Genomic DNA, 12,523 nt, shown 5'->3' on the forward strand with positions numbered 1-12,523 from the left:
ACTATGCAACTTTTGTGTCAATGTGTCTGTATTTTCTCTTTCCTTTACAATGCATAATTTGTGTGCATAAAATAACCCTGTGTTTAGGAAAGGAGGTTTGTGGATGCACATACTGTGAAAGGAGATCCATGGAAATGCATATTAACTTTTTCCCCTCCACTTATGCAGAATAGTGGCATTAGTAAAACTGATATTATATGATGCATGTAAGTGTATTTCGACACAGGACATCATCTACTTTCTATTAAATCCAGCATTTATGGTTTAGTTTAACATTAGTTTATCCACTGTCATATGCATGATCAGTTTAACACAGACAATCATTGACACACACTTATTTTTCATTATTTCATCGATGGTTAGATTTTATTAATGTTTTTCCTGAATATCTATGAAGTGTTTTGATTGTAAAAAGTTTGCAAAATGACAAAGTATCTCTACTCTACCAGCATGCATAATACTGTAAATGAACTGTGCATATTAAATGTGCCTCTTCACCACTAAAGGACGATGAGATCAACCACCAGAGCCAGATGGTGGAGAAGCTGAAGGAACAGATGCTCGACCAGGAGGAGGTAAAAGACCTTGGTTTTAAATCCTTTCATCAGTTTAGTTAAACGACCCAACAGTAGACTGCACGTCTGCAAGTGTGGCAAAGTCACACTTCAAGTCAGTCGCTGGATATTTATGTCAAAAGTGAGAAAAAATAATGATTTTCAGGTGCCAGCAAGCACTCTAATAACATTAGGGGGCCATTGTTTAACAATGCATATATTTGGGTGTTAATCATTAGCATAAAAATGGAATCCAGCATTAGATAAATTATTGACATATATGAAGAACAGCAGAGGTCCTTGTATGGAACCCTGGTGCACACCTTTGGATGAAGCACATACAATATGTTGTGACAGGGTAATGATCTTTGTTAATGCAAAGACTTAATGTGTTTTGCCCCTTTACCACGTTTGTTTCTTGTGACACTGGCAGAGTAATCAGACTCATATGTAGAGAGCACTGAGGACACCAGGGTTTGGGATAAACTCACAGTTACGATGATCAAACTCGAGTTGTCCGTCCTGAGAAGGCAGCGGCAAAAACCTAGATCACACACAGGGAAACAGAACTAAAAGCCACTGCACATGAGGGTAACAAGACAAACTGGCAGGAAATGAAGGGGTTTCTTGGCAGTGAGCACTGGGACAGGACGCTAATCAAGTGGTAGGCAATGGAGATGCTAATGGTTCTGTGAGCCAGGAAGTACAAAGACAGGAGATGTTAATGACCCCAAAAAACAGGCAGTGGAAAATTGCAGAAACTTATCAGGATGTTACATTTCTATAGCAAACAGGCTTTTCTGTCTGTTTATGTAGCTTGAAAACAAGCAATTAGAAAACTTCCACTTTAAATTATTTACAAACAGTATTTACATCCGTGTTAACAACAGTGGCTGAGCAGGTTGTTTAAATAACCCAAACAGACTTCGCATTTGCAAAATGGGTTCATTCATATTCCAAAATGGTCCTGCGTGGGGAGTTGAGCTGACGTGATCGTAACTTTCCCACCTTAGTTTGTGTGCAGCAACACAATTCTACATCCATTTGGCCAAACAGAATCTGTATCTGCTGCAGTGCAAACCTGCTGGCACCCTGGGCAGAGCAACCTCTCCACTTAATGGCATCCTTTCAGTGGAATGACCCACAGTGGGCTGCGGCAGTGCGGGTAGAAGTAAACACTGTGGTGGCAAAATAATGCTAGCTCCTACGGTGTCAAGTAATATTCCAGGATGAGTATTTCAAAAATGCTTTTAAACTGACAAATCTCACTATTGCTTATCTCTTATGACCCAGTGTGCAACATACATCTCAGTTATGTTCCTTTGAAACCCAGCAGCTGTGAATTGTGAATAATGAAGACGCTGCTTTTGGATAAAGTATTCATGTAAATTTTGCATCGTATTTTAGAACCCAATATCGTTTACTCACCGTTTATATTTAACAGTTGCATTTCAATGCCCCACAGCTCTTAGCCTCGTCCAGGGGCGACAGTGAGAAGGTGCAGTCTGAGCTCGGCAGGCTGCAGACGGAGAACCATTCTGCCAAGGCGGAGGTGAAGGAGGTCCTGCAGGCCCTGGAGGAGCTGGCTGTCAACTACGACCAGAAGAGCCTGGAGGTCTTAGAGAAGAGCATGCAGAACAAGCTGCTTGCTGAAGAGTTTGAAAAGAAAATGGTGGGTCACGCATCCAGGGAGCTCGTAGTTAATATGTTATACCACAACGCTATAAGTGTGAATATGTTGGAAGAGAAAGATTCAAACAGAAATGATCCTCCAAGCTCAATCAAACATCGGTTAATAGAGGGATGGACAAATGCTGTCATATAAGAAATAAAAGGGAACTTTCTGGTATAAAAAAAATTGTCCTAATGTGAATTTAAGCCCCTATCTTTCAAGAGTATGTAGATGTAGGGCTTCAAAATCCAATTAGGGAGATAGTGTGTGCAAGTGGAGAGCTGTGAGATAGAAGAAATAATTATAATTGTTCTGCACGTGCAGCCTTGAACAGACGCATAAATAGTTGGGGAAAATAGAGTCGAAAAGCTTTGAAGGAAGAAGTTTATTGGTTGACTCAGTGGATATAAGAAAAGTGAAGGTCTTTTGTTTCGTGGTCGATCCACTAATCAATAACTTGACAAAAAGCCACAAGTTGTCTGATTTACACCAAATTACAGCACTTGTGTTGCTGTAGCTTGAACCTGAATTCACACGGGCACCCATGACAAACTGTGTATTAACAGATTCATCTGACTTGAGGCCTGGTGTTTTTCATCATAAGCAAATACTAGAAGACGCTGACAGCAGCAGTCACAGAAGCACATGGTTGATTCTTCTTGATTGAGGTCAGGATTCAAAGTCATCTCAGAATTCCTCACTGTGATTTTTGACTGAATAGCTTGTTTGCTTGAGGGAAGTCGTCGGCACTGTCAAAGATTAAATTTGAGTTAATTAAATCCGGCAAAGTTTATCATCAAAGCGCGGGAAATTCTGTTATTAATGAATATTCGACTTTTATGAAAGCAGGCCTTGCAGGGACTTTGCTCTGTTTCATTTACAGTCGCACACGTTCTTGTCAGTTTTTAAGGCTTTGACAAATCTTAAACAGATTTTTAGATCTATTTTGTTTATTTCTCTGAGCTCTTCTCACTGTTTTGATATGAGCAGGCTTTAATTGGAAATAGGGATGTCACATTTTTATATGTAACAATCAAGATTTTGCGACAACTCAACAATTCTTTAGTAACAGTCTATTCAACCACTCATATACAGTGTACATGAATATTTAATATATATATAAATGATAACCTGCCAGCCCCCTATATTCAAAATATATAAATGAATAATTTGACTATTTAGTAGATAATCACTCTCCGAGTTTTAGAACTATGGTTCCCATAATGGTTTGGGGATTACAGTTAATCTCTCAGCTACTTGTTTGGTGCATTTAAATCAATGGACAGTTATTGAAAGGGAGGAGAAATAGATCGACTCAGAGAGAACAAGTCCCAACAGTCTCCTGAAGCTGCACCAAATTACACTCATAAATATCAGTCCCCTAAATGGGTCCGATAGCTTCTTCCCTGATCCACACCTCATGTAGTTTTAGTGAAATGTTGGCTAACCAAATCCTTGGCGGAGGTGAAAATTCAAATAGAGATAGATCTAAAAGAGACACCTCTGGCAGAGCTGGTCAATCCTTAATAAAGTTATTGTCCCCGGCCCAGTGGACTGGGTCGACCATTATTCAACTTCTTAAAGCCTCTTCAATATTTCATGCACCGTTTTACCATCCGCCACCGTGTCCTCTCCTCCCTCTCTGTCTTTCCCTGTCCAGATATTGATGAAAGGAGTCGACAGTGTAACTACACTGAGTGCCCCCATCGGTTCAGTAACACGCAGCGGAAACCTCTGCTTCTCCTCAATCACGACAATCATATTTCACTTGGCAGGTCTCGGCTTCTCGCTTGTGGCGCCCTGACCTCTCACCTGACACTGCGTCTTCTCGGGGATCCCACCTGGCAGTCTGACAGGATGTGACAGGGAACGAGAAACTAGGGAGCAAAAAAAAAAAAATCCCAGTATCTCTGGGGCCGTTTCCCAGCTTCCTACGCTCTGACTCTAATTCCACACGCTTTGTCTCGGCGGTGAGATGCAGAGATTGGATCACATAATGAGCGGCATCACATTGAGACGGTGGAAAGACCTCTCTTCTTTAGCAGGAGGGCCACTGTTCACTGTTCACTGTCATTCATCTGCTCCTTTGAGCCCGTCCCTTCATCCATCTGTCTACTTAAGCCCCTTTCTATCATGAGGATTACCAGCATTCATCATCTGAACCGACCTGCGCGGAATCACGTCATAAATGTTTCGTCGACCTTTCATCTCCTTTTTTACTTATTCATAAAAGAATTGATTTTAGTTAAATAATGTGATAACGTTTACACTGTTAATGTTTTGACGTGACAAGTGAACTGGAAAATGATCACAGGGCTTGAAGGTAATGAAGGAGAAGAAGATGGAGAGGTGGATTAAGGGGTAAATCTGACTGCGTTTTAAACAGGTGTTTAATGGGGCTTCCAATCGACTTGGTGATTCATGAGCAGTAATCTCAAATCTGCCGCTAAAATGAAGGACATTATTTCTCCGATAAGAGATCATCCATTTAGTTTATTAAGTCTTTAATGTGTGTTGTCAACAAGAGTAAAAACCCTCAAACTTGAGATTTCCCATTTGAATCAGTACATTTTTGCTTGTCTACTCTTGATCACAGGAAACCATCCAAGACCAGGGTTCTATCTATCAATGAAGACACCGATCATTTGTCAATTATTGTCTGAATTTAAAAAAAAATATTTACACACAAGGTTGGTTTTGAAATGCTCCAATAAATAAACAGTTAAATAAAAAAATTAAATGGAGGATTTAGTATTTCTCCACTCAGATTATAACCTGGCACTGTGGACAAGCCCTCTAGAGTGTAAGTACATGTTAATAATGTTCATAAAATCTTTAAATAATTGGACCTACTGTATATATTATTAACTAGAATTGCACTCAGTAGGGCTCTTTCCTCCACCAAGACCCAACAGCCCCCTTATAATTGAAGAAGCCTTGTAGCTAAGGCCACATTATGTTTCTCAGCTCCACATTGGCCCCATTTGTTACCATAAAGTGGCTGAAGTCCCCCCACCTTATGAAAACTCATTTATATTCACTGTTCTTATTTGAGTCCTCAGGACATTGCACACACTCAACGATACCAGCCCCCTACATAGGTGTAATTTCTTTCATCAAGGTTCACGCACCATCTATTAAAGAAATCCACGAAAATGGTGTAAAAAGGAAATGTTAGAAACAGTAGAAAAAGGATTTTGCAGTCGAAGAATTTGCTTGTGGAGTACAAATCCCTGCACTGCCCTTCTTTCAGCTACATTTCATTAGACCTGTAGCACATCGATCAAATCCAAATTGCCTCATTGTGCTCGAGCCATCGAGGCAACAGCGTTGTGTAGAAGCTACCGCCTGTACAAAATGGAGAAGGAAAAAGGAAGCTCCATCTTTCATTGTCCCAGATCCTTTCATCCGGCATCAAAGCCATCAGCCTCCGTCTCGGAAGTTTATTGATTTGTAATTTAGCAGCCATTACATCGCGCTACTTGGATTTCTTGGATGAGTGTGGAGGTTAGAGTGTGTCCCAGCTGTGTGTGCTCTCAGGTTAAAGGGCTCTCAGGCTCCATCCTCCCCCACACAATATTCTCCCACTTCATCATTCCCCTGTGTTTTCATGTCTCCGCCGGGGCTTCTCCCTCTCGCTAATCGGTTTTCTCGCACACAACACACAACCTCATATGTTCATTCCCTTTCTCACTCCTCTCATCCCATTAGGATCACCTGGTGGCCTCGGAGGCGGAGCTGTCCCGCATCCAGGAAGTGAGCAGCCACCAGAGGAAACGCATCGCTGAGATTCTCAACGGGCTCATGAAGGACCTGAGCGAGTTCAGCACCATCGTCGGAAACAAGGACATCAAGCTGGTGAGTGGAGCAGAGGCTGCAGGTTTCTAGACAGTATCACTCACCAAAGATTTTACCAAGGAACCAACAGAGTCAAATCTGGGAACACTGAAATAAAACGACTCATGTTTCTGTTAAAAAATGAGAAAGTACTTTGTTGCATTTTAAGCCTCTTTTCTTAAACCTTTAAATCCCTGTCTTTCCCTAGTACCAAAGCAAGAAAAAAAACTGTTAAATATTTAGGCCAAACAGATTAAATTTTCACAGAAAAGCCTCATGGCCAAAGTTTTAACAGGTGAAAATCAGTTCTCAAACCAGAATCAGTGTAACTTGATATTTACAGTGAAAGCAGTGGTAAATATGTATCACTTGCCTCATGGTACTCAAATAAAAAATATTTTTCTTCTATGCATTCTCCAAAATGTTAAACTCATTGGGTAAAGAATTGCCATGTAGCCCAGAGCTATAATATCTCATGTACATAACTGAATATATTTCCTAGTATAAATAGCCATATATTCCGAGTGAGTGACCAAGAGAGGGACTGAACACCAAGCAGAAAGATTTAAATTTCACACTCTACATCACAGCTATGTTTATATTCATTATATTTAATGTGCCTGTTCCAAAGCATCAGTAAAGCTTTTATGAAGTCTTAAATATGACACATGAAGTTGGTTTATAAGCATATCACGATCATCTATAAGGATGGATTGGATAGATTCTGATGTGTAAGTTCATTTCAAAGCACCTGCTAAATGACAATGTCAAGCTAATGCAAAGTGCCTGAGAGAGTGCTCGTGAAATGCCCCCCCCCCCCCCCCCCCCCGCCTCTTCAGCCCCCCTGCTGTCTTTAAATCATAACCAAACACGTCTCCTTCTCTTTCGACCCCCCCCCCACCACTCTTTCATCCCCAGCCAATGGAGCTCACCGGCGTGATCGAAGAGGAGTTCACCGTGGCTCGCCTCTACATCAGCAAGATAAAGTCCGAGGTGAAGTCCATGGTGAAGCGCTGCCGCCACCTGGAGAACCTTCAGATGGATTGTCACCGCAAGATGGAGGAGACAGGAAGAGAGCTGTCCTCGTGTCACCTCCTCATTTCACAGGTGAAAATAAGAACTGGAGAAGCTGAACATTTTGGCATCAGAAGCTTCTTACTCAGATTTTGAAAGTACTGTGGGTTTTGCATTCTATACGTTAATGTGATTGCCTGAGGCCTTCGTGGTGTTAATTTGACTCTCCCTTGTAAATGAAGTTTCCTCATGAATAGGGATCATAAATCCTCGGTGTAAACGATATATCGACGAGGGAAAAGCACCTTATCCTCGGTGTAGAGGTGGGTAGCGGACCTTTGCTCATTAGTATCCTTCCTGCATCTATAACAATGTTTTTGACTTTCAGCATGGGGCAAAGATCCGCTCTCTAACAGAGTACATGCAGAACGTGGAGCTGAAGAAGAGGCAGCTGGAGGACAGCTACGACTCTCTGAGCGAGGAGCTGGCCAAAGTCCAAGCTCAAGGTGAAGTAGACCCACGTGTTACTGTGGAAGAGTTGTAGTAGCAGGTCGTAGCTCCCTCACAATGTGGAGCCAGTCAAACTTCAAAATCCTCAGAGGAACACAGACATCAACGTCTTAGTGGTGCTAAAGGAAAAAGTCCTTTATCATCAGGGAACCACGAATGTCTGTATGAATAGTACTTCAAACCAATCGAGCAGAGTTTGAGATATCTCATTGGAAAAATGAAATTTTCAACCTGCTGGTGGAATTTCTGGATAGAGTCAGAATCATCAGCATTCAAACACTTGGCATCGTGAATATATTTCATATTTCATGAGATTCCATTAAAATTTGTTAGATATTTCTCTCTGTACCCAAGTGGTGGAACATTTGACCATTCACAGAGCATTACTGTGACTAAGAAGATAAACTACCAACTTATGTAAAAGTTTTTGGGTGAAATCCTGCCAATCATGTAGTTCAGAGATCAATATTGCACACATGGCCAGTTCAGTATGTATGAAATAAGTACTGCATTTGTAATAAAAGTGTTTGAGATATTTTATCTATGGAAATACCAAACTTAGAGAAATTTGAGAAGACTCTAATGTCGAAATACCAAGCTTCAGGAACAAGTCGGATGAACAATAAAACTGTCAACTAAATATAAATTCAAGGAGATCAGACCTTTAAACCAGCAAAGTCTTCCAACTGATAATATGACATTTTGCTGACAGGTTTTAAATCTTAAATGATGCTCTGCCAAACATTGCAGGACTTTTCTTACCCACTGCACAGTGAAGGACGCTGCAAACTCTAATCTACATTGTAAATTTAGCTGAAATGCTGACTTGAGATGCAAAAGTCACATTTAATGTTAATGTTCCGACACGGTCAAACAAAATCACGTCTAAACAAAAGGAAATCTAAACAGACAACAAATCTGTCTTAACTCCAGGATGCTGAGGGGAACTGGGAGGAGCCGCTTCCCAGCTCAGAGCGGTTTTATTGGCATTAATGTGTTTGAGTTTCAGCCGGTGCCAGAAAAAATGGGTAAATGCTAATGAACAGTTCAGGCTCCAGAGCATTTAACAGCACCAGCAATAATGGTTCATTTGAAATTAGTGCAGGGTTCAGCTGACCGCAGACTGTTCCCCAGGGCACTGACACAATTCAGGCCAAAGGCAAATCGAGCTAAAGGCGATGGAAGTCATTCCTCCCAGAGGAGAGCAACCGAGCTGCGATAAATAACCCGTGGATTTCAGGGCAGGTAAATCAATTCCATCCCCACTCCAAAGCTGCGGCAGGCACTCCTCCAGTTATTACAGAAGTAGATAAATACAATGTGCTGCGGGTCACGTTAGGCGCGCTCGTAATTTCATCAGCAGACAAACAGGAACAACAGTGAGCAAACAACAGATCAGATCATCGTGATGCAGTAGCTGTCACCTGTGATAATAGATCATATCACACTCGAGGCATGACGAGGGCCACGCTGACCTCGCCGGGAGCACCGAGCGTGTGCCGTCAATGTCAGGTCGCTGTCACCTCTTCCATCTACATCAGTGGGCTCCTCGCTTTTATCTTCCCATCTTCTTCCTCCCCCTTTTTTCCTTCTTCTCTCTCTTACCATCGACCTCTCATCCCCTCTCCTACATGTGTGTTTCAGAGAGCGTGTCACAGATGACCGATGGCAAGAACCCGACGTCTGTCCTGGACTGCAGCGATATAAAGGTAGCCATGACTACAGCGAGAGCAACCTGGTGTAGTCACCTTTTCATGGTGCCTCGGCACTCGGCTGACTGCGGACGTGCATGTGTGGATGTGCATCTGTTATGGCTCTTAAGTGTCAGTGTGCTGCGTCTGTGCCGCTGCTGCATGGGTGCATCAGCGCCAGTGTTACTGCATGTAGATTACTGCAGGGCTGTAAAGGGACAATCTGACATTTGAGGAAAAAAGACGTATTAATAAGAAAAGATAAGAAATCCAGTCCGTTTTCCTGTTTGGACAAAAAATATAAAGCGACAGCCAGTGGCCCAGTGGGGGGGGGGGGAACTGGAGCATGATTGACTTTCATGTAAAGATTTATTTTACTATCTGCAATTGAGTCATTTGGACCAATAAAAGCTGGAAAGTCTGAAATAGCCTCATGATTAAATTATTCATGCCCTTCATGTGTCGGGGGAGGCAGCAGGACGTCAGCCGGCTCGTCAAGAGGAAGTGTCAGACAGGCATGATGCCAATGGCCAAACAGGAGAAAGACTCCACTGAGCTATGAGAGCAGACATCTGGAAAAATTGCACGTTTGTCCAGTTCTTTAATGCCACAATGGGTCAAGCAAGATATAAGGTGGTAACAATGAGCTACAGAAGCACTACAAGAAAGATTTGGTACCTTATGCCAGAACCAGGTTAGCTGTCTTCATGCTAAGCTAAGACAACATGAAAGAAAGGTTATACTTTTAATTTTTTACTAAAGCCTAACCTTCAATTGAAAAGTCTGAACTCCACAGTTATTCAATTTAAAAATCATAAAAATGGAGAGAAGCAGTAAATCCTCTCACTTGTGATACTGGAAACAGCAAATGTTTGGCTTGGCCATGGGCTGACTTTGTGTCACTTAGTTTATAGATTAAATTGAATTAAGAAAAATGCACCACACGAGAACTCTGAAATCAAAGATATTTAGGGAATTAGACCTTCATTTGTATTTCAAAAGTCTAAATTCCAAATAACAGAATAACCCTGGAGGTCTGGGGTCCTTGGAATTTGCTTTTATAGTCATAAAATAAGCAACACAAGCAGTTTCCAGCTGCTCCTGTACATCTGCTTCTATTTGTGCACATTTTTCACAGTGTGTTTTTCATGTCTGTGTGTGTGCGTGTGTGTGTGTGGTGTATTTATGTGTGTTCGACGGCTCCAGTTTCATTAGCCATGTCTCGCTTCATTCTTAATGACACAATCTGTGTACGTGTGTGTGTTTAATGCCCTAGTGGCTTTGCATGTCTACATGTGCACTGGTGTGTGTAATTTCCATCTCTCTTGTCATTTTTGTGTACTTTTATTCCCACCTCTGGGTGTTCACTCTCTCTCTCCTTATATGAACCGTGTGTGTCCCTCGCCCCCTCTTGTCGCCCGTGTCCCTCAGAGGGCTCTGGAGCAGCAGATGGAGTCGCACCGGGAAACACAGAGCAAACAACTTGGCCACCTGAGAGACGAGATCAACGAGAAGCAGAAGATCATCGACGAGTTAACGGAGTCAGTGCTTCATTATCACTCCTCACCTTCTCTGGTGCACAAGAGCATACACACAAGATTATTTTAAACCACAGATAAATGCACCTAAATATAAAATGAAATGTCATGGAGAAAACATGTTGATATTGATTGATTGATTGATTACTTATTTAAGCCTCGGAAAACACGTTGAGGAATAAGACCCTCATTTACAATTGTGGCGAGGGTACAATGAAGAGTTAATACATTGAAATAAAAAAATAAAAGAAAATAAGAATGAAAGAAAAATGCATATATATATATATATATATATACAGGACTAGGTTGTGGTACTATACAATGCAGGTCATGTATGTGTCCAGAGGCAGAGAGATTGTACTTGGCTCAAATCTGAAATTCAATTCTACCCTCAGAAGCAGTGTGAAGGCTGCAGGGCAGAGCCTCTGTAGGGGCTGAAGCACATTTCCCTGATGGCCAAGGAGTTTTTGGTGAAAGTGAAAGAGCAGCTGCAGAGAATCTCTGAATGAATAGACATTTGGGGCTGTGCTGCCGGTACTGCTGGCACAGCCGGATTTGGAAAGGCAGCTTGAAAGTAGATGGATGGATGAATCAATATGAGTATAGGCTTAAATAAAGTAAAAGTATCAATATAATAAATCAATCGACATTCAATCAAACCATTAATTAAAACTAAAACCAAGTCGCCTATAGTCTTAAAAGCCCTGATGCATCTCTACCCTAAAGGGCAGCTCTTTAGTTTTGTCACATGCATTTCACATACAGTGAGTCTGTGACTGAGTTCATCTTCTTCTCTTTTTTTAGCTGTAACCAGCGGCTGCAGCTGGAGCTGGAGCAACTGCACGATGACTTTGAACGTCTCAGGGGCCGAGAGCATCACAAGAGCCGGCAGCTGGAGGACCTGACGTGAGTCTCTCCTTTACCGTCCTGGCCGGCTTTCAGACACTTCACCATATGGAGGCCCGGGGGCGGAGCTGCCCCTTTCGATTCACCACTTACATGTCTCCTCTGTCACTCGTCTTCCCTTTGTCTATTTACTCTCCTCTCGCCCGGCAGCTCTGATATTTTATTTACAGCAGGCGTTTCTCGGTGTGGAGGGATGCATTCATACGTAGAGTGTGGCTAAAATTAGCTGGAGGCCGACCCCTTCACCCGCTCTGTGCATCTCTCTCTTTCTGTCTCTGCCTCTGCATCCCATTATGAGGTTTTGGAACATGGTAGCAGCTGGCAGCCAACAGGCCTCATTCTGCCCTGACCTTTGCAGCATATTGCATCAGATGGCAGCCGGGCACATGCTGCCTTTGTTCTCTTTTCGTTGATTAACCCGATGAAAGTGGTTTTTATTGGGGTAAAGAATTTTCCACCTCTCTGTCTATCGATAGATTTCTCCACGAGCGACATGAGCAGTCGAAGCAGGACCTCAAAGGGCTGGAGGAGACGGTTGTAAGTCATTATTTGCCGTCACGATTGACTGGGCTCCCTCGGAGGCCACTGATCCACTAAATGCTCTTTAACTGCTTTAACTGCACCATTTCCTTTCCTTGGCACTGTAGGCCCGCGAGCTGCACAGCCTGCACAACCTCCGCAAGCTCTTTGTTCAAGACCTCACGAGTCGGGTGAGAAAAGTAAGCCAACCTTTTATTCCTCCACATAGAACCACTGGAGCCTGAGAACGTGTGACTGTGTGCAGATGATCATTTTGAGATG

The 12,523-nt window shown here is 42.4% G+C and overlaps 1 protein-coding gene across 2 annotated transcripts in view; it reads left to right on the forward strand.

The window, feature by feature from the left end:
• kif5ab (kinesin family member 5A, b) overlaps positions 1 to 12,523 on the forward strand; it is a 65,388-nt gene that overhangs the window by 43,291 nt on the left and 9,574 nt on the right. The window contains exons 13-22 of one of the 2 annotated variants that reach the window (XM_053410687.1): positions 507 to 575; positions 2,020 to 2,226; positions 5,938 to 6,084; positions 6,982 to 7,170; positions 7,466 to 7,583; positions 9,232 to 9,298; positions 10,700 to 10,819; positions 11,621 to 11,722; positions 12,199 to 12,259; positions 12,370 to 12,441. In XM_053410687.1, coding sequence (XP_053266662.1) covers positions 507 to 575; positions 2,020 to 2,226; positions 5,938 to 6,084; positions 6,982 to 7,170; positions 7,466 to 7,583; positions 9,232 to 9,298; positions 10,700 to 10,819; positions 11,621 to 11,722; positions 12,199 to 12,259; positions 12,370 to 12,441 — 1,152 coding nt within the window. The remainder of the gene's footprint in view (positions 1 to 506; positions 576 to 2,019; positions 2,227 to 5,937; positions 6,085 to 6,981; positions 7,171 to 7,465; positions 7,584 to 9,231; positions 9,299 to 10,699; positions 10,820 to 11,620; positions 11,723 to 12,198; positions 12,260 to 12,369; positions 12,442 to 12,523) is intronic. The other variant, XM_053410695.1, reaches the window with a different exon arrangement.

Source organism: Pleuronectes platessa, chromosome 2 (genome assembly GCF_947347685.1).
Source record: "Pleuronectes platessa chromosome 2, fPlePla1.1, whole genome shotgun sequence".
Lineage (NCBI taxonomy): Eukaryota > Metazoa > Chordata > Actinopteri > Pleuronectiformes > Pleuronectidae > Pleuronectes > Pleuronectes platessa.